At 43.4% G+C, this 21917-nt stretch overlaps 2 protein-coding genes across 3 annotated transcripts in view; both read right to left on the bottom strand.

Moving 5' to 3' along the window:
• Positions 1-51: 51 nt before the first annotated feature.
• hao1 (hydroxyacid oxidase (glycolate oxidase) 1) lies at positions 52-7341 on the bottom strand. The gene is made up of 8 exons (XM_028024012.1): positions 7139-7341; positions 5280-5431; positions 4170-4440; positions 3869-4041; positions 2765-2856; positions 1204-1362; positions 1014-1083; positions 52-383 (listed from the first exon to the last, which is right to left on the bottom strand). The coding sequence occupies exons 1-8, from the start codon at positions 7273-7275 to the stop codon at positions 316-318; spliced, it is 1122 nt and encodes a 373-aa protein (XP_027879813.1). The 5' UTR covers positions 7276-7341; the 3' UTR covers positions 52-315.
• Positions 7342-8146: 805 nt separating this feature from the next.
• smg1 (SMG1 nonsense mediated mRNA decay associated PI3K related kinase) overlaps positions 8147-21917 on the bottom strand; it is a 51800-nt gene continuing 38029 nt past the window's right edge. For both annotated transcript variants that reach the window (XM_028023988.1, XM_028023989.1), the window contains 17 exons: positions 20815-21094; positions 20209-20481; positions 19110-19344; positions 18819-19030; positions 17651-17807; positions 16628-16817; positions 16159-16439; positions 15754-15963; positions 14940-15077; positions 13728-13880; positions 12924-13103; positions 12555-12782; positions 11295-11506; positions 11121-11221; positions 9679-9855; positions 9475-9581; positions 8147-9302 (listed from right to left, as the gene is read on the bottom strand). In XM_028023988.1, coding sequence (XP_027879789.1) covers positions 9225-9302; positions 9475-9581; positions 9679-9855; positions 11121-11221; positions 11295-11506; positions 12555-12782; positions 12924-13103; positions 13728-13880; positions 14940-15077; positions 15754-15963; positions 16159-16439; positions 16628-16817; positions 17651-17807; positions 18819-19030; positions 19110-19344; positions 20209-20481; positions 20815-21094 — 3212 coding nt within the window. In that variant the 3' untranslated portion in view covers positions 8147-9224. The remainder of the gene's footprint in view (positions 9303-9474; positions 9582-9678; positions 9856-11120; positions 11222-11294; positions 11507-12554; positions 12783-12923; positions 13104-13727; positions 13881-14939; positions 15078-15753; positions 15964-16158; positions 16440-16627; positions 16818-17650; positions 17808-18818; positions 19031-19109; positions 19345-20208; positions 20482-20814; positions 21095-21917) is intronic.

Raw genomic sequence — 21917 nt, 5'->3', positions numbered from 1 at the left:
ATTGTGTAAAGATGTTTAGCATTTAGCAGACAAAATAAAGGCAACAATAAATACAAAGGTTTTACCAGTGGTCATATTTATTTCACAGGTGATGATGAGCGAGTTCGGAAACGTCCATAGTAGATCTGCAAAAGTCACAACCAACACCTTCCTGTTAATGCCACATGTTTCTCTCCGCACTGTACTAACCTATTAGACCCAACATTTTATTTGATGATTTCTATGTATAGTTTGCCAATCGACTCTAGGCACAAGGAAAATGAACTAACGAGGCATTAGACATGCTGGGTGAGCCATTATCCTGGGATTCTTCTCTCACATCCTGGAAGTGAAGTCCACCCTCCTCACCAAGGACCGGCTCACCTCGGATATAGAGCGGCAACCTGCGCACAGTCAGAGATCATTCATCCAGACATTCACAATGTCTACATACAGTCCAAGATACACCAACCGTTTCACTACTGTAGTTAAGCAAAACAGTAGAGAAACATAAAGAAGTGCATAGCTAAAGAAGAAGGAAGAAGTTCCTTGAATGAAATGAAATGTGCAGTACATTTCACTTCACTAATAAAGCTCAGATGAAACAAAAAATAAACTTTTTGACCTGAAGGCCAAAAGTGGGCAAAAGTAGTACTTTAATTCAAAGCTGGTAGTAATGATCCAAAAAGGAGTGAAATGAGATTCTGCAGAATGTAGACTCAGTGGCATAAAACAACACACACTTCTCAAATCCTTTTACTTCATTTCAATTCTGCACCACTTCGTGTTGGTCCATTATATACAATCTAAATAAAATCCTAATAAAATACCCTGACATCTACAATACGTGAAGAATTTTTGATGTAGAAAGGGGTATGGATACTTTTGCAAGGTATTGAGTGCAGAGGAAGTTGTGCAATCATTTGAATCAGGTGTTGTATTACAGCAACTCTTCTGAAATAAGCTGGGTGGTGGTCTCTGAGGATTGAGAAACTCTTCTATGAAGGGTCAACAAACAAGGACATCCCAGTTACCTGACAGAGCCAAAGCCAGTCGGAGCTCCTCTTTTAGAAGTTCCAGTAGCTCGGTGACTCCTTCTTCTCCCTGGTCAGAGACAGGACGCAGCATTGGGAGGAGGTTTGTGCTAGGTAGATGAAGTTAACCTATAAAGCATGTTTAGTTCCAGAGAAGATGCGCTCCTAAACCAGGGTGGTGGTCGTTCACCTGACAGGCAAGTCCCCACAGAACCGGACGACCGATGAAGACAGCTTTTGCTCCCAGAGCTAAAGCCTTGAGGACATCTGTCCCTCGTCTCACTCCTCCATCCATGAAGACTTCACAACGACCCTGAACGGCCTTCACCACTTCTTCCAGCACTTCTAGCTACAAACGCACACACACACACACACACACACATCAAAAACACACACACACCCACACACACACATCAAAAACACACACACACACACACACACATCAAAAACGACAACACTGTGTTAATGATTTAAGCTGTTGAGGATCTGGTGACCAAACCTGGATAACAGGAAGAAAAAAATAAAAATAACTTTTTTGGTCCATATCAAGAGTTTGATTATGCATTCACACCTCCTCAAACGAACTGGACTTTCTAGGTAAAACAGACTGGAGTTGAATTAAAGTGGACTGAACAAGGTTGGTGGGAATCAAACTCTGATGCAAACAAAAACAAAACATTGAAGGAAATGACACAAAAACCTCCAGTCTGCCCACAAACCTTGGTCTGGGTTTGGTTGAAGTGAACTCTGATGCTGTTCGAATTTATATGTGAAGGCCACGCGCACCGGAGACCGCTCCAAACGCAGGAAGCGGACCATAGAGTAGGGCATTCTGGGTAAATGCAACCAAAACAAACAGACTAGTTTGGCGCTGGCAGGAGAAATAACTTGTGGTCTTTTGCTAAAGGTAAAAGAAAAATCCTACAACCACTAAAATCTGATGCAACTCCATTTTTGTTTGTTGAAGAAGGAAGTTGTACGAGCTCAGTGTCTTCTTCAGAGGTCATTGTGTCATTTCCTTAAATGTTTCTTGGTGCAGTGCCACCACAGGTGAGGAGGGGGAACATGTTTTTCAAAGGATTTGGTTCGTTTATACAGAGCAATATGAAAGAGAACCACTGCAGCTCTGGATATGGAACAAATGTTGCAGTTTTGCTGCAAATTAAATCGAGTTTACTGGACTATCAGGTGTGAAGATCTGCTAGTCTTCACTAGCATCACAGTTCAATTACGCATGCACACAAACTAGAGTTGGATTAAAGGTGGATTAAACAGGACTGGTGTGAAAACACCCTGAATGTGGGATGTTGGTTGTTGCCAGACAAGTTGGTCTGCGTGTTTCAGATCTTAATGATCTACTAGGCTTTTAAAAATGATCTCAGGTTTCCACAAATGTTCAGAAAAGCTGCAGTGAACTCCAGCTTTGTGACTCAAAATGTCTTGTTGATGCCATAGATCATAGGGGAATGGCCAAACTGGTTCCAGAGATTGCAGACTTTAGTTGTATCCTGTATTTGAAACCGAGTTCTGCAGAACACCATCTCCTAACACAACATCGAGACCCTCCAAGTAGACCATATTGAGTGACACACAAAAAAAGGAAAACAACAAACTGAGGCTAAAAGTCACACAGAGTTTACTTACAAACATGAACGCAATAGAATCTTTAGTATCAGCAACTGCTATTTAATTTTCTGTGTAGAAATCGACCAAGCACACACACACACACACACATCCCCACACACACTGACCGTTGCAGGAACGCCATCGAGTTGTCGAGCTCCATGGTTGGACACCAGGATGCCACTGACTCCATAGTTCACAGCCTGGACAGCATCTTGACCTGCAGACAGTCCAGTGTGTCAGAGGCTCAGACTGCAGAGGTTCCACATGTTAGGATCACCAAACCACACAGAATTACTCCAACAGAGTCTTTTGTAGGCACTCTGAGATTCTTAGGTAACCATGAGCACAACAGCGCCATCTACAGACCACAGTGTGGATGTGAAATGTTTACCTTCAACAAGTAAAACAAATGAAGTACGATTTGTTCTCAGAACAGAACATGGCAGTGGTGTTCTACAATGCACCCAAAACGTTTTCACAACACCTCATTGTTTCCTGCTTTGCATTATGTCACAACTTTATTCCAAAATGGCGCCAATTTTTGTTACCTAGGTGATGTGGATCTCTGTCAGGTTGGGAGATGAATTAGCGTTTTAGCCTGAGGTCCAGAACACTTTCTGGAAGAATTTATTTTATTTAATCTCTCCCTCTTTGTTGACAAGCTGCAGAAAAACCAGCTCTATAGCATGATGCTGCCACTACCATGTCTCACGGCAGGGACGATGCTAGCCAGATGTTGTCGTGGTGACATCACAACTCTGTTTCTCCTCACCTGACAATCTCTAAGGTGTTTTCTAGTGAAATTAAGTGGGCTGCCATTTCCACAGGCCACTAGTGGAAATGGTGTGTGTTAGCAACAGTGGACCACCTTTGGAAACGTCCAGAGTTGGACAAAAAAATCTAGACACCAGAGGGAACTAAATAGAGCTTTCAAGATAGAAGTTGTGCACTTAAATCTTATTTTATCAATAACATTTTTGCTGATTTTGGAACAAGGACGTAACAAAGTGGTGTGAATACTTTCTGGATGCATTGTTGCTACGGTAACCAGAAAGCCAACTAGACCATGTGATCTTCGGTGAAGTTCCCTGATCCTACCTCTAATGTTTTGCCTGTTTATTACAGCATTTGTTGTCGTTCACCAGAGGTTAAAATGGTGGAACAATCCCAATGCCAAGTATAGAGATAAACAATGCTGCATGCGGATGACTGTGTCTGCGTGTGTGTACCGTTCAGAACGCCTTTTACGATCACAGGAAGCCGTGAGTGTTTCTTCAGCCAGGTGATGTCGTCCCAGCTGAGAGCAGGCTCGATCGCGTTAGCAACGTAAACAGCCAAACCGCTGTCGTTGCCATAGTCATCCTCAGAGAAGGACAGAGAGGCTGAGGAGAAGTTAGACATTCTAGGAGAACACACACACACACACACACACACACACACACACACACACACACACACACGAATGAGAACCTTTGGTCCAAAGGAAGGAAGTTGGCAGAACCTCACCGTCATCCCGTCTTTGGTTCCTACCGTAAATGTGAGGGCATTTTAAAGCGGTTGCGAACATCATCCAACCTCTTCCCCAGGTAGGGCGTATCCACGGTAACAAAGAGAGCCTTGTATCCAGCCTTCTCCGCCCGGCGCACCAGTGACAGAGTGAGCTCCCGGTCTTTGTAGATGTAAAGCTGCATCCAGAGGACCCCGCCGCTGCCCGGAGAGGATGCCATTGCTGACATCACTTCCTCTATGCTGGAGGTGGCCCAGGAGCTCAGCATCATTCCTGTACCTACTGCTTTGCATGCTGGGAAGACAAGTGATATTCCTGGGGATGAGGTTTTTCTTTATGCCCTCACCCTCACTGCTGTGAGAAAATAGTGTCCAAAGAACTGATTCTCCCTAAAACTCTAGATCACATGTGTGAAAGTGAAGGCCCCGGGGCCAAATCTGGCCCACCACAGAGCTCTTTTTATGGCCCTCCACACTCCATAGGTACACATAAATAGAACCTTCAGGATAACAGTTGTGTGCTTAAATAATATTTTGTCAATCAAATCAAAGCAGTTTATCTGTTTACAGCCAAATTACACCAATCCATCTAGTTTTTCACAATTCTGTGATTGTGGGCATTCATGCAAAATGCATTTAAGCATAATGTGTAATTGTGGGTATATTTAATAAAAATTCTTACTTTAACTACACTGCTGCTTAAGCCTTACTACATGTCAAGTTTTAGTCCACGATCAACATGGTAAAAAAAAGTCACATTTACCATAAGCACTAATATCACAAAATTCTTTTAAGTTATTTCTAAATTAGCACCAGAAAAAAAAAAAGCAATTTTGATTACAAAATCACAAAAGCAATCAAGAAATCCCGATGGGACAGATTAACGAGAAAAGATGTTCAATATTAGAAGTGCTTATCGGATGCAGAAACAGTTATTTATTAATATTTTAACAGTTTGTTCGTAGGTTTTGTCAAACCATTCTGGCACAACTGACTGATAAAAATATTCATGATCTTGATATGACTTGAATTATAAATGAGTTTGGCAGCCCTGTCCTAGTTACTGTAGCTAGACCCCTCTATTACTGCATGTTGCAAGCTTCACATGGTGTGTGTGTGTGCATGTGTGCTAACCTCTAGCCGTAGCCGTCTCCCCTGCAGGATGAGCCAATCTCTGCATAGCTGTGGATCCAACACAGAGGGGCATGCTGAGCTTGTGGCCCAGCACAGAGATGGACATGTCCACAACAGACACGTCCCTCAGCACCCGGGGGACAAGGTACCACCTGGATGCACACACACAGACCCTCAGGTGACTTGCTGTGTGTGTGAACTGTTTTTAAATGACCGCCTTGCAAAATATACACAAGAAGCAAAAAGACTGACTTCAAAGGTCAAGTAATTCTTTTTTCCAGAGATCCATTTCTGGCAGGTTCTAGTTCAGTTTATTTCAAAAACAGGATTCAGTACCACAAAAACAAAACAAGACAAAAAAGATCAAATATATTAAGCAAAATATCAATTCAAGACCATGAATATTGCAGCTTTTTAAATCAAGTAAAATGTATATAATAAATGATTAGTATCTGGTTAGATCAAATCTGCAAAACACCTAAGGAAAATAAAATGACCATGTGCCTTCAGCTCACTGAGGGTGGCACATAGAGCTGCTACCGATGGCCGACAAGAAAATATGGAACACGATCAAGCAAAAAGTCCAGAGCAATGCGGCTTGAAAACAGCAAATGTATAATGAAAGAAATGAAAAGCAAAGTGACAGAAATAGGAGGCCATGTTAATGAGTAAACAGGGAGATTGTTGCTAAATGAAGAGAACAGAGTAAAAACTATGAGTAACGTGAACAACGTTACATGTAGCTTTGCACAAGGTACCAAAAGGCTGAAGGGAAACTATCCAGGACTGTGGACAGTTGAGAGAATTAGAATTCAGTGATCAATCCTGTGCTTGTGACCAAAGACAGAGGAATAAACGGAAGAAGAAACACACAGTCCAAAAATGAAAAACAGTTCATTTTGGGGTATTGTGTTTTCCACACACATGGTATTAGTTGATGGCACAATCAAATAACTATGTCTATCAACTCTTAAAAGAATGTTGTGTATATCAACAAGAGTTAAAAGAAATGACACGACAAAATAAATTTGACACCTCAAAATTCTGTCTATAAGGACCTCCTGCCATTTCCGACACTCCGCCTTCAGCACGTCATGGCAACAATGCGTCTCATTATGCTGTTTACAGCTGTTCTGAAGGGGGGTTGCGCTGAGAAGTATCTGGTACAATGAACTCAGAAGATGTCCAGCTCCACCGGGTGTTTGCTCCTTCAGACTAGTGGCAGCAATGATCAGAGTGAAGCAGGGCTGCTCTGAGGGAGAAACTCAGCTGGGGACTGCAGCTCTGAGGAGGAACTGTGTGGAGCTTTATAAGAGGAAGCGCTTAGGCACCTCTGAATGGTTGCCATGGAGATTACAGGATTTCTCAAACACGCGTGAAAGAATCAAAACAACACTCCGGGAATGTTTTTGATGAGGGAACAGCTCAAAAAAGTTGATTTTATAGAATACGTCCCTTTAATAAACTAAGAGTGAGGAACATAACTTGAATTTTCTCTGGATGTATTTGCTCCTAATTTTCCAGAACTCAAATTGTGTCTTGGTGATAATTTTTTTTGTCTCCCCACTGACGGGACAACTACAACCTGTGTAATATTACATTATATTATTATATGTTCGTTCTTGTACACATGTACATATTTGAAACAAGATGATCATAAAGTATAATTAATGCCCAGAGCTTTGAGCCAGAATGCTCAGATAAACCTGATTGAACTACATCACTGTCTAATAATCCACTGAATGTCTAAGTAAAGACATTCAGTAGTTAATGTTTCCCCATGTCCATTCAGACCTGGGCAGAGAGTGGACGGACGGACAGCAGCTGCTGCCACTCTGCAGAAGCGGGTCAGACAGTACCTGTTGAAGGCGGCCACATTGTCGGCCAGCGTGTTCTGGCCGTCGGCTCCGGAGCGGTAGTAGTCATACACAGCTTTAGGGAGAACCCTCCTGGCCTCCTCCTCATAATCGGAGACACACACCCGCTGTCCAGACATGGCTGCTCCCGTCAGTCTGACGCGTCGCCACAGGCCCGGCTGGAAATAAGCAGAGCTCCGGCAATCATTAACCTGCTGGAGGCTCCATCTAGCCTCAGGGGTTCTGCTGGGTTCCAGCTCCACGGTTTACGCAACGTCATCGTCACGGCTGCGGCGCTGGACCAGATGGGACTTCATATCCTGAGTTTGGATTGTGAAACAGTGAACTTTGAATCCGTAGCTGTTGGTTTAATAAACAGGGGGCTGCAGTTTCCATAATGAAATGCTAAAGTGTGCTTATGTTAATATTTGTGCACCAAACAACTTGGTGTAATGAGAGCAGGGCTGGACAATAAACCAAACAATAACTTATCTCGACAGACACATGATCAGCATCAATAGATAATACACCTGATAGAATATCATCATATTCCTAAAATAAGAAGGTATTTTTTGCCAAAAGTGATTTTTACCCACAAACAAAAAATACATCTTTTAGGCAATAAAATTTTTTTTTGTCAAAAAATGACTTGCTGTTATCTTAGGAAGGTGACGATATGTAGAATAATCACTGAACCCCGACCCAGAACCGCACAGCATTCTGAGGGATACAGGCAGACAAGAGGCTTTAGCCGCTCTACCTCTCAAGCTAGGTCGGTGGCATCACTCTTTGGTTACCTAGCAACAAGCTGTTGAGTAACTTGTGCAGCAACAGTTTCAGGTTTTATCACCGTGCGTCATAACTGCTTAAAATTAAGAAACAACGGTGTGAAGTGAAAACTGTGGCTTAAGCAGGAAAGGTCAATGATTTCAGATATTTAAAACAAAATCAGTAATCAATAATGTAGGGCTAATCCAGCCCTACATGAGAGGACCACAGTGAAAGACAGCCTACTGTTCTCAGTTCCACATTTATTTGGCATCCAACAGAATTCAATAAAAGATTTAAGAATAAACACGTTTCACCGTCACCACAAACATAATTTTTCAGAATAAAAATGTAAAACAGGAAGAGCTGAGATTCCTCAATTGCAACAGGCAGCTCAAAAAAAAGAAGAAGAAGAAGAAATGTAGTCTTACAGAAAGTTCCAAAGCACGGCACAGACTAAAGATCTAGAGCAAAGGGAAAACTAAGAGGTCCTTGTTGAAGGGACTATAACTGCTTTTATTCTGGATCATCAAAAACTATTTGACATGACGAGACGTTTCAGTTTAATCCATGAAACCACTCCCACTGTGGTTTAATCCACATAGGACACTGGATGTGTCGGCGTCTCCATGGTTCCACCAATCACAGCGCAGTGTGAGGACAGTCCCTCCCTCCTCGGCGGCCGACCTTTCACCCCTACCTGAGTCGTCTGCTGTCCAATCGCCGTCACAATGTCGCTGAGGAAGAGGAGTAGAGAAGAAGAAGAAGCGTGGCCATGGAAACGCCTCGTCCATCTGAGGCTGACCCCGGTAGAGTCCTCCCCACAGAGTCGGCTGTGGGCGGCTCCCTCCTGCTGCCCCCCCCCGCCCTCAGATGGGCGTCAACAGGCGCAACAGGATGCATCGATGTTCATGGGGAAAACTGGGTGTAGTGAGCTATGCAGGTGGGGGGGGTGTTTCCAAGAGGAGGGTTAGGAGGCCTTTCCCTTCCTCCCCCCCTGCATTTCCCCCTCTCCCTCCCGGCAGAGGTGTTTGGCCCGACCCGACCCCTAATGAGGAAGGCGGGTGAGCGGGCTCACTAAGTGTTGCGTTAGCCTGAGCGCCGGTGGTTGCAGGGGAGGGGGGGTGTGGTTGCAGCGATGCCGTGAGGCCGCTGCCCCCAGTGTGGATGCCCAGGAGCTTAGGGGGGCGGACTAAGATGCCGCCGCCCATTTTCCTCCCCCTCGGGTGGCCCGGTGCTGCTGTTCCGACACCCCAGTCCCGCAGGACTCTGGTGGATCTCCAAGCCTTCGCTGGACCCTAGACAGGAAGTAGCATGGTGCTCACACCCAGGCGGTCCAGCCCTCGTACAGCTGGGCCAGGTTGTCCATGTTGGTAGCCTCTTTGATGACAAAGTCCACCTGCAACGACAGAACCAGGCAGGTCAGGACGCACAAACATGGAAATAGCCAATTACGAAAAATATTGGTAGTTGGAGCCCTAATTATGTTCACTGTGATTTTTTAAATTTAATTTTATTTGCCACTAGAGTACTTCAGTACAGTAACTGTACTTCAGTCAGTGATTCGTTACCTGCTCCGTGACGCTCATCCGCCTGTTGGGATCGATGTCTCTGCCCTCCAGCTTGGCTTTCACCCTCTTCCACACACTGACTGCATATGAGTTCCTCTCCTGCACAGCTGCATGGAACACAGAAGCTTGTTCAGAAGAAACGTTTCACTGTCATGACGTAGCGCCTGAAATTGGCCGCATCGACCACAGAGTGTGGGTCGGTACCTCGACCTGTCTTGGGGTCTCGTACGGCCCTCTTTGGACTGGGGTTGAGGCCTTTGCTGTTCACCACCAGCGTGCTGGGCGGGGTGTCAGCGGGGGTTCCCAGGTTACGAGGCAGTGCTTTGCGAGCATTCTGGGACATGGAGTCTGGCTGTGTCTTCACTCCACTGCATCGAACAGCTGAAACCAAGCAGCACAGAGCACTGAGTACCCAGAGCCAGACAGTGGCAGCATCATGCAGCATCTGACAGTAAGGAAGTCTTCCTGGAGCTATCGGGTCCAAATCAGGTCCCACATGGAGGTTAATACAACCAAAACCTGGTCAGAGATCTCCTCTGGTTCCCAAAGCACTAATACCTGAGGCCATCTGTCTGATGAAATGACCTGAGCGCTGACACACCATCACACACACCATCACACACAATCACACACACACACTCTCTCCCCTCATCTCTTTGAGGGAAAGACAAACCTCAACAAATTAAAGAGGAGCAGCCAAAAATACACAGGAAGATATATAAGATCATTAAGTTCTGACCTCCCAAACCCCCAATTTATACTAGACATAATTTGTCACTCCAGCGTAGACATTCCCACACCGCCCCCATTTTTTTTTATAGATAAAAAAAACAAACAAGAAAAGTAGTGCCTTTTTAAAATATTTATCTTTTTTCATGGGGACATTTATTTATTTTATAGATTATTTATTAGTAATTCATTAACAGTACTTAATTTTGAATTAAACAAGCGAGCAAAATGTAATACTTTTCTAATGCTGCTATGAAAGGACTTTAAGACCTATAGCTCCACTGAAATGTGCAAACTTTATGCAGTCAACTCACAATAAATTAAATTAAATTCAACAGGTAAACTAGCATTTACGTATTTACCTTTTATAGACACAAAACAGCCAGCTAGGTTATTCAGCCTTAAAGGCCTGATAGAAAAAGAAACATAGAATATACATCTAATGGTTCTGCCAAGACAAAATGTCAGACCTTTGATTCATGTATTTAAGGCCAACTTGCTTTTTAAAAATGAATTGAAAACATGTCAAGGCCTTAATTTTAGATACAGAAATTTAAGTCTTTTTAAGGATCCATGTGCTTTGGAGCTTTAAAATCTTAGAAGTTTATCAAAAAATAGTGGAACCAAAATAACCCATAAAAGAACACACATTCAGTGCCTGGTAAAAATTCTAACGGCCTCTAGACTTATGAATATAAGGAGGAATGGACAACATAATTATTAATCGTGAAATTAATTTCAGTTCCTTTTAACTTGTATTTGTTTTGTCTTTTTACAAATTTGTTTTGAATATTGTTTTCTAAAAAATGTTTATGTGCATTTGTATTATCATCATCAATCACTTTATTATTTAGTTAAACTTCATGAAGTTTCATGAAGTTTAACCAGCAACCCTATAACCATAAAACCTTGCTCACCTGCTGCAAAGCTGGTCTGAGCTGAAGAAACAGGACTGGAGCATTCAGCCTCTCTGTCCGTCACCAGTGGGGAGGCGAAGCCCACCAGGCCGTTGTAGACACTGCCATGACACACACAGCTCAGTCAGAGATCTGCCCACTGCAAGCAAAACGCTGGTGTGTGTGTGTGTGTACCTCTGGCTCTGTGTGTGCAGCTCCTTCAGGGTGGCAGGGATCTCCTCCAGCAGGTCCAGCTGCTCCTGGCTGCGGTGCTGCCCGCTGGCCTGGACCACAGTGAACAGAACCAGCTGGATGTTGTCTTGCCAGGCTTTGTACTCCAGCAGGTAGTGTCGCACGCTGCCGTCATACGCCACGTCTTCACCGTCTGCTAGTGCTGCTTCCTCATCCTGCGTCACACAGCAGACAGGTGGTGTCAGAGCCTCGCTAAAACCCCTTCAAATGTTTCAACGTTTATTTTATTGGGAATTTATGAGACAGAGCATCAAAAGTCAAACAAAACTGAGGTGAAGACAGAATTTTTTAAACTTTTATGGGTGGACTTTAAGAACTATATGCTAGCAGCGAGCTACTATGGCTCTGAATCCTTTTGGGAGTCCTGGAGTAATCTGCAGGTCCAATAAATATATTATCCTCACTTTTCTATTTTTCATTTAATTTTTACTTAAATCACTTCTGAATAAATATGAATAGTTCCTGTAACAACTAACAGAACTCATGAATGAAAAGAAGCAGAAAGTACAAACTTGAATCCGCTCCCCATCAACGCAAAAAGAAATTTAGCTATTCAGCTCAGAAAACTATGATAGACATTTCAAATATACAAACGATACATAACAGCTTATTCAATGCCATATGAACCTCTTAGTTAATTTAAGCTAGCATTTGTTTTTTTTGTTTTTACAAATCTCATCTGAATATTGTTGAGTAAAAAATGTTTATGCACTTTGGACATAAATTTTGAAGTATTGTACTTAAGTTAAACTTTGTGGAGTCTCAATACGTATTGGGTCTCTGTGACTAACAGCTTTCTTCTGTAAAGGAGAAATCTAATGTATATATGCTTTACATGTACCACCTCACACTTCCATACAATATGTCAGATATGGCACAATCGGTAAACTATACAAAATATACAAATTTTTTTGTCTAATAATTCCTTATTAATTACCTTATTTAAAACAGCAATAGTTTTGGATATTTTAACGCTAATATGGTTTATATAAGATTACAGTGACAAGTGTTCATCAATGAGGACACCCAAAAACTTAATTTCTATTATTTTTGTATCTCGATTCCTTCAACATCCTTCCTTGTACATCTGCATTTTTTTACTGCTGCAAAATATCATAAAGTTTAAGACAACAACTGATGTCAAAAGTCAAACACTATTTTCCCCACAGTGGCCTGGATCAGCCTGCTGTGTGTTGGCTGTACCTTGGCCATGGCTCTCAGCAGGTGCTTGACATCGGCCAGCTGCCGGTTGTGATTGGACAGAATGGTCTTAATGGAATCAACCAGCAGCTGCAGCGTCTCTCCACACGCCTCCAGCTGCTGCTCTCGCTCCTCCTGACTCCTGCGCTCCATGCTTAGCTCCTCCTCCAGCTGCCTCTGGGCACAGTTCAGCCAATCAGGACTTCCGATGGGCAGGTCTATCACTGGACCCTGTGGAAACGTACAGAGATCTTAACAGACTGAGAAATTGGGTTTTGAGTTTGACGTTGCAGTAGGAGCTGGAAAAAAAATCCTGAAGCTAAATTAAAGGACATTAAACGAGCCTTAATTTAGCTAAGAGGAAAAACCCACCAGTCTGTGAAGAAGCTGCAGCTCCAGTGGGGAAACGGTGCTGCTGAACTGGGAAGCGTATGAGCAGGTTTGCTGGCAGCGCTTGAGCAGCTCGAACAGCGCAGCGTCCATACTGAGTGCCTCTGGGGATCGGGTCCGCAGCCCTTCAAAGTTCAGGATGGTGGAGCACAAGAAGGTCACCTTAAAGACAGAAGTCATAAAGTTAGCAATCTGATTCACTTGTTGTCTACTAAGGTACTGTCGCAGAAGCTGAGGTCACAGCTGAGTCGTACTGGTTGTAAGGGGAACGGTTGGCTAGCAATGACTGCTGAACACTCCAGACAAATCAGACTCTATACCAGAACCGGGCCATCCCAGTTTATCTTGGAGAAAGTCTCCTCCCCTCAGAGAGCATCTCCTCCCCAGCCTCTACCCCATCTCCATGCTCAATCCTCTTTGTCTGGACTCTGCTAGCTCATTTGGTCCACTTAGAGGACATATTCAAGGAGGATATTCAACATGTTGGGTCATCTTGACCCAACATGAGAGGTGTCCTCTCCAAGGACAAACAAGAATGAGCTTGTTGAATGTGACATGTAGTCAATAAGAAAGCAGACAAAACAAGACAACTCCCATGATGCACCAGAAAGCCTGCTGGATGTTGGAGAAGTCTTTGTATCGTTTCTCTCTAACAAACTATTGGCGTCGATTCCTCCCAGTCAGCCATGTTTGTTTACTCTGAACTTTGTGAAAGTTCCCATCTGACATCTGAATGTTAGTGAGTGAAAACATTAGACTTGACAGAAGTGAACAAGGCAGTGTTACCTGGCTGGTGCGCTGGTTGTCTCTAGCCACCGTGGCTCGTCTGTCTCTGATTGTCATCTCAAAGTCCTGCAGGACGGGAGCCAAGGCTGGGTTCGCACCACCAGCCCACTTCAATCGCTGTTCAATGCTGCCCTCTAGAGAGGCCAGTTTGTCCTGAAAACATGAGTCAGTGCACAGCACATTAGAATTATTAGGTCATATTCACTGGGCTAATAATTCATATGGCCATATGGCCTCCTTGTGGCCTGCTACCAGGCCACAAGGAGTGGCCTGGTAGCAGCTGACGGGCATGGAGGAAGAGAACCGATCAGAGGATAAAGGTGATATATTTGTTGGGCTGAATAAGAGGAGGTACGAAATTGTTTTTATTTTGTTAGCAAGGATTTTGTTCAGTTAGCTAGCCACGTATTATTGTTCATTATAAATCCAGCTTTAGTGTTTGATTCATGACTATGTCATATGTGAATGAACAGCCTATGCTGCCTTGGTAGTAGTTATTACTGACTCACTGACTCTAGAAATCTTTTTCAAAGCTCTAGCAGGAGGTTTTTATAGGTACTCAAAGTTTGTACTTTTTATTGACGTATAGAGAATTAGTTTTCCTTGTTTTATAGTTTTATATTTTATATGTTCTTTATCAGTTTAATTGACCTCAAGATGGGTCATTGTAACTGTAGCCTGTTTTGATTGTAAAATGTTATACGTTGTGGCATTTTGTGGACCATAAAGGGTTAGGAATGTTTTCATTGTGGTTTGATAAACGTATTGAAAAAAAATTGCATTTCAACACTGAAATAAATTCCAAACAATAACCAACCACTTTGATGGCTTTCAATCTGTTTTCAATCTGGTTTCCATGGTTACCGCAGTACTGAATCCAGCCTCATCAAAGTGTTCAATGATATCCATATAAATACAGACTGTGGAAGAACTATAGTGCTGGTTTTGTTGGGCCTCAGTGTAGAATTTGACACTGGAGCCCAGACAAAGTATTGAGTCTGGGCATAGACAAACTGTTTTTAGATTGACTTTTCTTATTTAGCCAAAAAACAACTTTGGATTTTAGCAAACTATTCACTATTCACTATAACTCATACCTTCACTGTATCTGTAGCTGGAACCGTAGTTATTACTGGTTTCTAATCAAGGCGCTATATGTGCATCGTTCTCTGTGAGACACCTGATGTAGCTCTGATCTCTCCAGACACTTACTTGAATGGCAACAATGGCTCCTTCATCCTGACTCAGCTTGTACAGCTTCTTCTTCATGTTACTGAGGATCACAGGTCGAGGAGCAATACTGACACCCAGTGGCTGATTGTTGGGACCAAGAACATCCTCATGCTGCCACTAGAGGACACACACACACACACAGAGAAATATTAGGGGAGGCCAGAACTAACAACGTTAATCATCTAGTTCCAGGCCTCAGTGTTGACACAGTATGGCAAAAATGAGCAGCCAGGATTATTACAAGCAGCTGGGTGCTGGTTAAAAGAAGCTTTGAATCAGTGGCTTTATTCATGATAAATGGCTGGATTTCAACAAACATGACAACAGAGAGAAACAACACCCAGACACACGGTGGATACACGGATCTAGTAGGAAGAAGATGACTTTGAGAGGTTAAGGTTCTTTAAATAAAAAAAAAAGAAATATACACCGAATGGGTCATTGGTCAAGTTTGACAGAGGGGCCTTTAATTTCTCATGTAGAACAGCTAATAATGCATTTTGACTCTGAATGAAGTGTTGACATTTGCTTTTTGGATAACTACTGATGATCTTTTTTGTTTGTGTTTTTCTTTTCCTTTTCTGTCCCATGTATTACGTGATATTTTGAGGGTCTGCTCTCAAAACTTGTTCAATAATTATGCCTTGTTAAAGAAAATGAACAGGAAGAAGAAGACTCAGATGAAAGCAGCATCAGGGGTCCTTCCAGTAATAAGACTCTTTATGTTTCCAGTGTCAGTGAAGCTAAATATTGAGAACCAGAGCAGAGCAGCAGAATCAGAGTCAGTTTGTACCTGAAACATTGCGATATGCAGCTGGCTCCGTTGCAGGCTGGCCTTTGCAGCGTCCAGGTTAATGTCCAGCCTCCTGAGCAGGTCCACCTTTTTCCAGGCCGTGTCGTAGGAGGAAGCCAGAACCGTGGACCTGTTGAGCAGCAGCTGGGAGACCCGGCCCGACGCCAGGCTCTGCTCCACGGCCTTCTTACACAGCTCATCCAGAGAAACCTGCACAAGCACCACACACACATAGTGTTACCCAATTATTCAGCTCCTATGTAGCCACATATCAGTGTGTAATAAATATCAATTCATTCCAGTAACTCATGACTATTTTAGTAAGAAATGGCCACCAAAGACTCAACAGGAATGAACAGGTGTAGCTAAAACCGCTGCTATGTCACAGATAACTGAATATCATACCTTGATCTCTGCACCAAAGTCCTTGGCCTCCACCTGGGCCACCACATCCAGGCCCAGGGCAGACAGAGTGCTACAGAGGGCCAGACCAATGGCCTGGCTGGGCAGACCCATCAGCATCTGGCGAACAAACTCGGCTGTGAAGGCCTTGATGGGGCGGGTCATCTGTTCCTCGGTGAGCAGTGCTACACCCGACCCAGTGCCACTGGGCCGGCGGTACAGAGGCTTCCCCAAACCAACAGGTCCATTTGTAGGGATCAGGTCTTCAGCTGGAGGGCAGGTACCTAAAACCCCCCAAAAAACAATAGATTCAAACAGTCAAGGGCATCAGGCCTCCTTTATTATACCAGTAATATGCAGTAGTTCTGCAGTGAACTACAGAAGTGCTGGGGTAATGAATGTAAAGTTGTTTGGACACGTTGTCCTAACATGCTGGAAGTTTGTTGTCGACGGTGCAGGGAGGAGCGCTCACCGGACAGAGTCTGAGCGAAGGTGGAGCAGAGGAGGAAGAAGTCCCTGATGGTCTGCAGCCTCTTGAGGAAAAACACTTCCTCCATGAGCTGCCGCTGACTCAGGCTGTCAAAGAAGTTGAGCTGTGTCGCCCGGGCCTCCCTCAGAACATCCACCTTCCTCCAGGATGGAGGCACCTCCAAGGAGCTCAGCTGGGAATGAGGAGGAGAAAAAACCCCAAAAACATAACGTTAGTTTCCATGAGAAAACATCAGCTTTACTTAATTGACTGAAAATCAGAAAGAAAAAATACCTAGGTGTTAAAGTATTAGTACAGGAGGCAAGCACTGTGACTTTACCTCATCCTTATTGCAACAGTTTTTAATACTGACTGACTCGATTTAATAAAGAAGCAGAAAGTTAAAGTCTAGCTTAAGCATAACAAGAAAGCACAAAACCAGATTCCTCACTGATATGGAGTCAAAATGGAAACTCTGAACCGCACCAGAGTTCACTTCAACTGGGTCAACAAATAGGGTGTTATGAAGACCAGAGTTCAATTATACATTCACAACTCCCCAAACCAACCAGACTTTGTAGGCAAATGAACCAGAGTTCCAATAAAAAGGTCTGAACAGGACTAGTTGAATGCACTCTAACAATAAATTGGCCCAGTCAAAGTCCAGACCTCCACCTGAAAGTATTAACCTGTCTATCTGAATCTGAGGGGTACTCTTAACAGACAGTAAATTGCAAAAATAACTGCTAGATATTGAAAGTTCAGTTGTTATCATTGTTATGGATAAATGATCAAATATACATTTACTCGCAGGACATTTAAAGAATTTTGCATAATTAAAATAAGCAAAAATATGAAGGCAGATATTTGAAACTTATGACTCAAAGGATTAAGTTTTTAAAAAGAGGCAAGAAGCTTTAGGATTGAATTTAGGATGCATTTTAACCAAGCATAGACCCAGAGTGGTGGATTTCATTCATGAACTGTGTTCATGTGACCAGCCTGAGAGGAAAAGCCGTTCGCTACCTTCTCTGTGAGTTGTCCAAAAGCGGCCTTCAGCTGGGTGAACATGCCGTCAAAGGCAACCAGCAACATTTGACCTGCTGACATCTTGGGCGTCTCTTGGCCCTGTCCGTCCATGCTGTGAGGCTGGATCAGCTCAGAGTACTGGGCACGCAGCATTCTGAAAACAAATAAGAGTTTCACATACACTCCACTTCGCTGCAAAAAACACTAAAGCTTACCAAGAATTTTGGTCTAGTTTCTAGTGCAAGTATCTTAGTGCACTTGAAACAAGACTAAACCAACTTGCAAGTAACTTTTCAGCAAAACACAGGAACTTGTTTAGAGTTAGTAATTCCTTAATATTGATGAAAAAGCACTAATTCCATTGGCAGATTAGTTCACTTATAAAAAGGGAAAAATGTCTATTATAAAGTGAAACAATCTGCCAGTGCAACTAGTACTTGCATTGCGGCAGTATTAGGCGTTTTCCATTTTCCAGGCACAAAGTGCCATTTATAACATAACCAAGCAACTCTAATAACTACAAATGCTCTTTCTGAAACTCCACTTTCAGGAAGACATCACAACGCGGCTCCTCTATTAACCCTTTAACAACATTTCTACCATGGCTGCACTCAGAAGTAGCTCCTATAATGAGCTCAGCAGATGCTCAGTTCCACCAGATGTTTGCTAATTGCTGCTGGCTAGTCTGAAGGAGCTGAGTGGGAGTACTGGGAGGGCTACTCTGTGAGGCGGAAACTTGGAAACTGCAGCACTAAGAAGGAATTGCACCTTGAAGGCAAAGGTAGGTCCACCCAGGTGTTTTGCAGAGCTGAATGGTTACCATGGAGATTCAAGTATTTCTCAAAGACGCAAGAAAGAGTCAAATCACCACTCCAGGTATGTTTTTGGTGAAGGAATAACATTATATGGAGTTCAAAAAAGTCATTTTTTTCAGAAAACTGTCTAGGTAAAGAATTAACTTAAAACAAGCTCATGTATCTCAGCTGAAAATTAACTTATAAGTCAGTTTTGTCTTATTTCAAGTGTACTGAGATATTTGCACTAGAACCTAAACAAAAATAACTGGTGAGATTTAGTGATTTTGCATTTCTCCTTCTTTAAAAGCTGAGGAGAAATCAGTGATTAATGCAGCAGGACAGATGAAGCTGAGGACAGCTGCAGTCACCTGGTGATATGCAGGAAGTGGCTGTGGCTGTCGTAGTCCAGACCTGTGGTGGCCTGCAGACTCTCGGCCAAACCCTGCAGGCTGAGGCCATCTGAGCTCTGCTCCACCAGCTGCTCCAGCTCGGCCAGCATGGCCTCCAGGGTGGGCTCTCCTTTCATCATGCAGCGCAGCGCCTCAGGGAAGATGATCTGCCTGAAGTTGGTGTTCAGTTCCTGCAGTCCACAGTGAGTCTCATGAACTTCAGAGTCTCTCCACCGCAGCAGGTTTCATGTCAGAGTGAGGGTTTCCTACCTGGAGGCAGGTGTAAACGGCGTTGGCCAGGTAAACAGCCTGGGTGGTGAGCGACGGCGCGGGGAGCTCCAGGTCGTGGGGCAGCAGAGGGCAGCGCTGCAGCAGCGTAGCCAGACCACACACATTACCCAGCATGCTGCACAGCTCCTCCAGGAACCACGCTCCGTCCCGGGAGGTCAGGTCCACCAGCTGCTCTCCGGCGCTGGCTGCTGCTCCCTCCATCACCAGGTTACGCCTGCAACCGACCACACACAAAGCTTCTGTTAGTGCTGGATATGGAAATTATGTCTGCATGATTTACCTCAGGTAAAAATATTACGGCTTGACAGTATTAAGACTTCTGCTCTAAAATGTCTTAATTTGCATTTTGTTTAGCATACTTTGATGTGAATAGATTGGCCATTTGAATTGTGGGTTGATCTTCATCCTTTGACCTTTGACCTGTTGCTGCCAGTCACTGCTATTCTAAAGGAATTGTTAGGACAGACATGTGAATTTCACTGGAATTTCAAATTAGCCTAACACCCTAATCTTTAGGGGCTAGAGTTAGGGCCCCCCCTCCTGGGGATAAATGTGTAAGATAATGGATGATTGATGTAATTATTTCATATTAGAAGTTTTTATTGTGTTTCAGGTTCTGAGTCAGCAGATTATACATATAAATTGTATGAACACAGAAATTAAAGAAATCACAAATATGAACGTGTGTACAAAATACTACTTTGTACTTTTGCCTTAAAAGTACTTAGAATTACTTTAAAGTAGTTAAATACACAATCCAACAACTAAAAAAACAAAACAAACCAAAAAAAAAAACTCATGCAGACAAGTTGTTACCAGCACAATATTCCACAGTAACACAGTGGAATCTGTTTCACTAATGCCAGATACTAAAGGCAGCTTGTTCATAAATTTTACCTTGACTTTATGTGTTGTCTGGAGGAGGGGTCGTGATACTGCAGCTACACATGCAGCTTCTGCATATTGGTGTTTACCATGAAAACGCTATCCGGTCCATGTCTAGTTGTTCCCATTATTCCCTCTGCTGCACTGTTTAAAGCCATCAGTGGGACATTTCAGCGGATTTTAAGACTCCCACCTGCAGAGTGCACAGAGGGCGGAGGTGATGACTGCGGCCAAGCTCAGGGATCCCGGCTCTCCGTTCTCCCGCAGGAATACGCCGATGCAGTTCTCGATCTCCTGCAGCTGTTCCTCGCATGCTGCCACCGTGGTTCCCTCGGCCTTCAGCCGCTCCGCTTGGTGCATCATCCGCTCGTTGGTCTCAGCCACCTGGTGCTGCAGAGTAAGCTCCACATTGGACAGAAACTGGCAGGAGGCTGGGGGTGGCTGAGGGGCAAACAGGACTTCATACCTGATGAAAGACAGAGGAGGATCTCAGAAGTTCTTATAGAGTTTGGGTGGACTTCATATTCTCATCAAACATTGTGATTTTTCTGAAAATCTGATCAATCACCAATGTTTTCTTTATTTCTGACCAATCACTGCAACTCGGCTGAATTACAAAAATACAAAAAACATCCTGCAGTGCCTGACTAAAGCAACAAAGATTATGAATAAACACTTTCAACCGCAATTTTGATCACTAGCCTTTAATTCTTTACAGCCTCTAATTATTTCTCAGACAGAAAAAGTGTTTTTCACTTTAGTTTTGATACCAAGAGGTGCAGCATCCAGTGAGCCTTACTGCCTGTAGATGTGCTGACAGTGCTCCACTGTCATGTCCCTCAGCAGCTCCTCTAGCCAGGCCTTCCACTGGTGGACTCTGTGGAACAGCAGGGTGGCTCGTGGGTACAGCAGAGCGACCGTGGCGTAGCTGTGCAGCTGTTCCAGGCAACTGCGCAGGGCAGCCCGACGCTGCTGCAGCTGGGAGCTGAGCTCGGCCTCCAGGCTTTCACACTGGCTGATCAGGGGGGCCTGGCCTGCGTTCTGCAGAAAGGCAGTGGCTGGAACGTAGCTGGGAGGACCTGGAGGAGTTAGACATCACAGATTTACTGCATAGCCAAAGTAAGAGCCACATTCTGGTCACATTCTGTAATAGAGATTACTGAAGATACTTGGTAGCTGCTGACCCAGGGCGGGGCTATAATGCGATTTTATAAAATTTTCTGATTCTGAAGGTGACATAATTTCTGTCATTTGTATTTTTTTAGGGAACAAAATGTTAGTTAAAAGAAACGGACTAAAATGGTGTTAAAAAAATATTTCTAAGCCATATAACCCAGTACTATTTAGAGGTATGGTGTGAATAAAGTTATTGTTAAAGTTAGGGGTTAGTTAGTTAGCGGTTATAGAAATGTCTGGGTTAGGTAATTGCTAAAAAGAATGCAAGTCAATGCAAAGTCCTCAGTTGGATAGAAGCAAAAGGATGTGCATGTATGTGTGTATCCACACACATACATACACATCTCCTATGTTCAATAAATATATTGAATATAAGGGAACAATTTCACCATTTTCACTCATAGGCTGAGGTCATTGTGGAAAGTGAGGACATTTTCCTGGCCCTCACCTTTTCTCAGTTCTATGTTAAGAGGAGGAGCTGGGCCATAAATCTAGTTAATTGATTACTTGAATTTTCAGTTTCTGAACATTTTATTTGTGGAAAATCTGGATTTTTTTCTTACCAATGCTCTGCTTGTGTCTGCATAGTTGAGAGTGATGACAGCAGACCCAAAAACTATCACTATTTGTTTAATAATTTCTATTCATTTTGAGTTTGAATTCAAGTCAACTCACAGAAAGAATGACTGAAATAAGTCATTTGTAACTTTTATAAGAAAAAAACAT

The sequence above is a fragment of the Xiphophorus couchianus genome, chromosome 7 (assembly GCF_001444195.1).
Source record: "Xiphophorus couchianus chromosome 7, X_couchianus-1.0, whole genome shotgun sequence".
Taxonomy (NCBI): Eukaryota; Metazoa; Chordata; class Actinopteri; order Cyprinodontiformes; family Poeciliidae; genus Xiphophorus; species Xiphophorus couchianus.
Note: the sequence above shows the minus strand (reverse complement) of the source record. Positions and strands in the feature narration are given on the sequence as shown.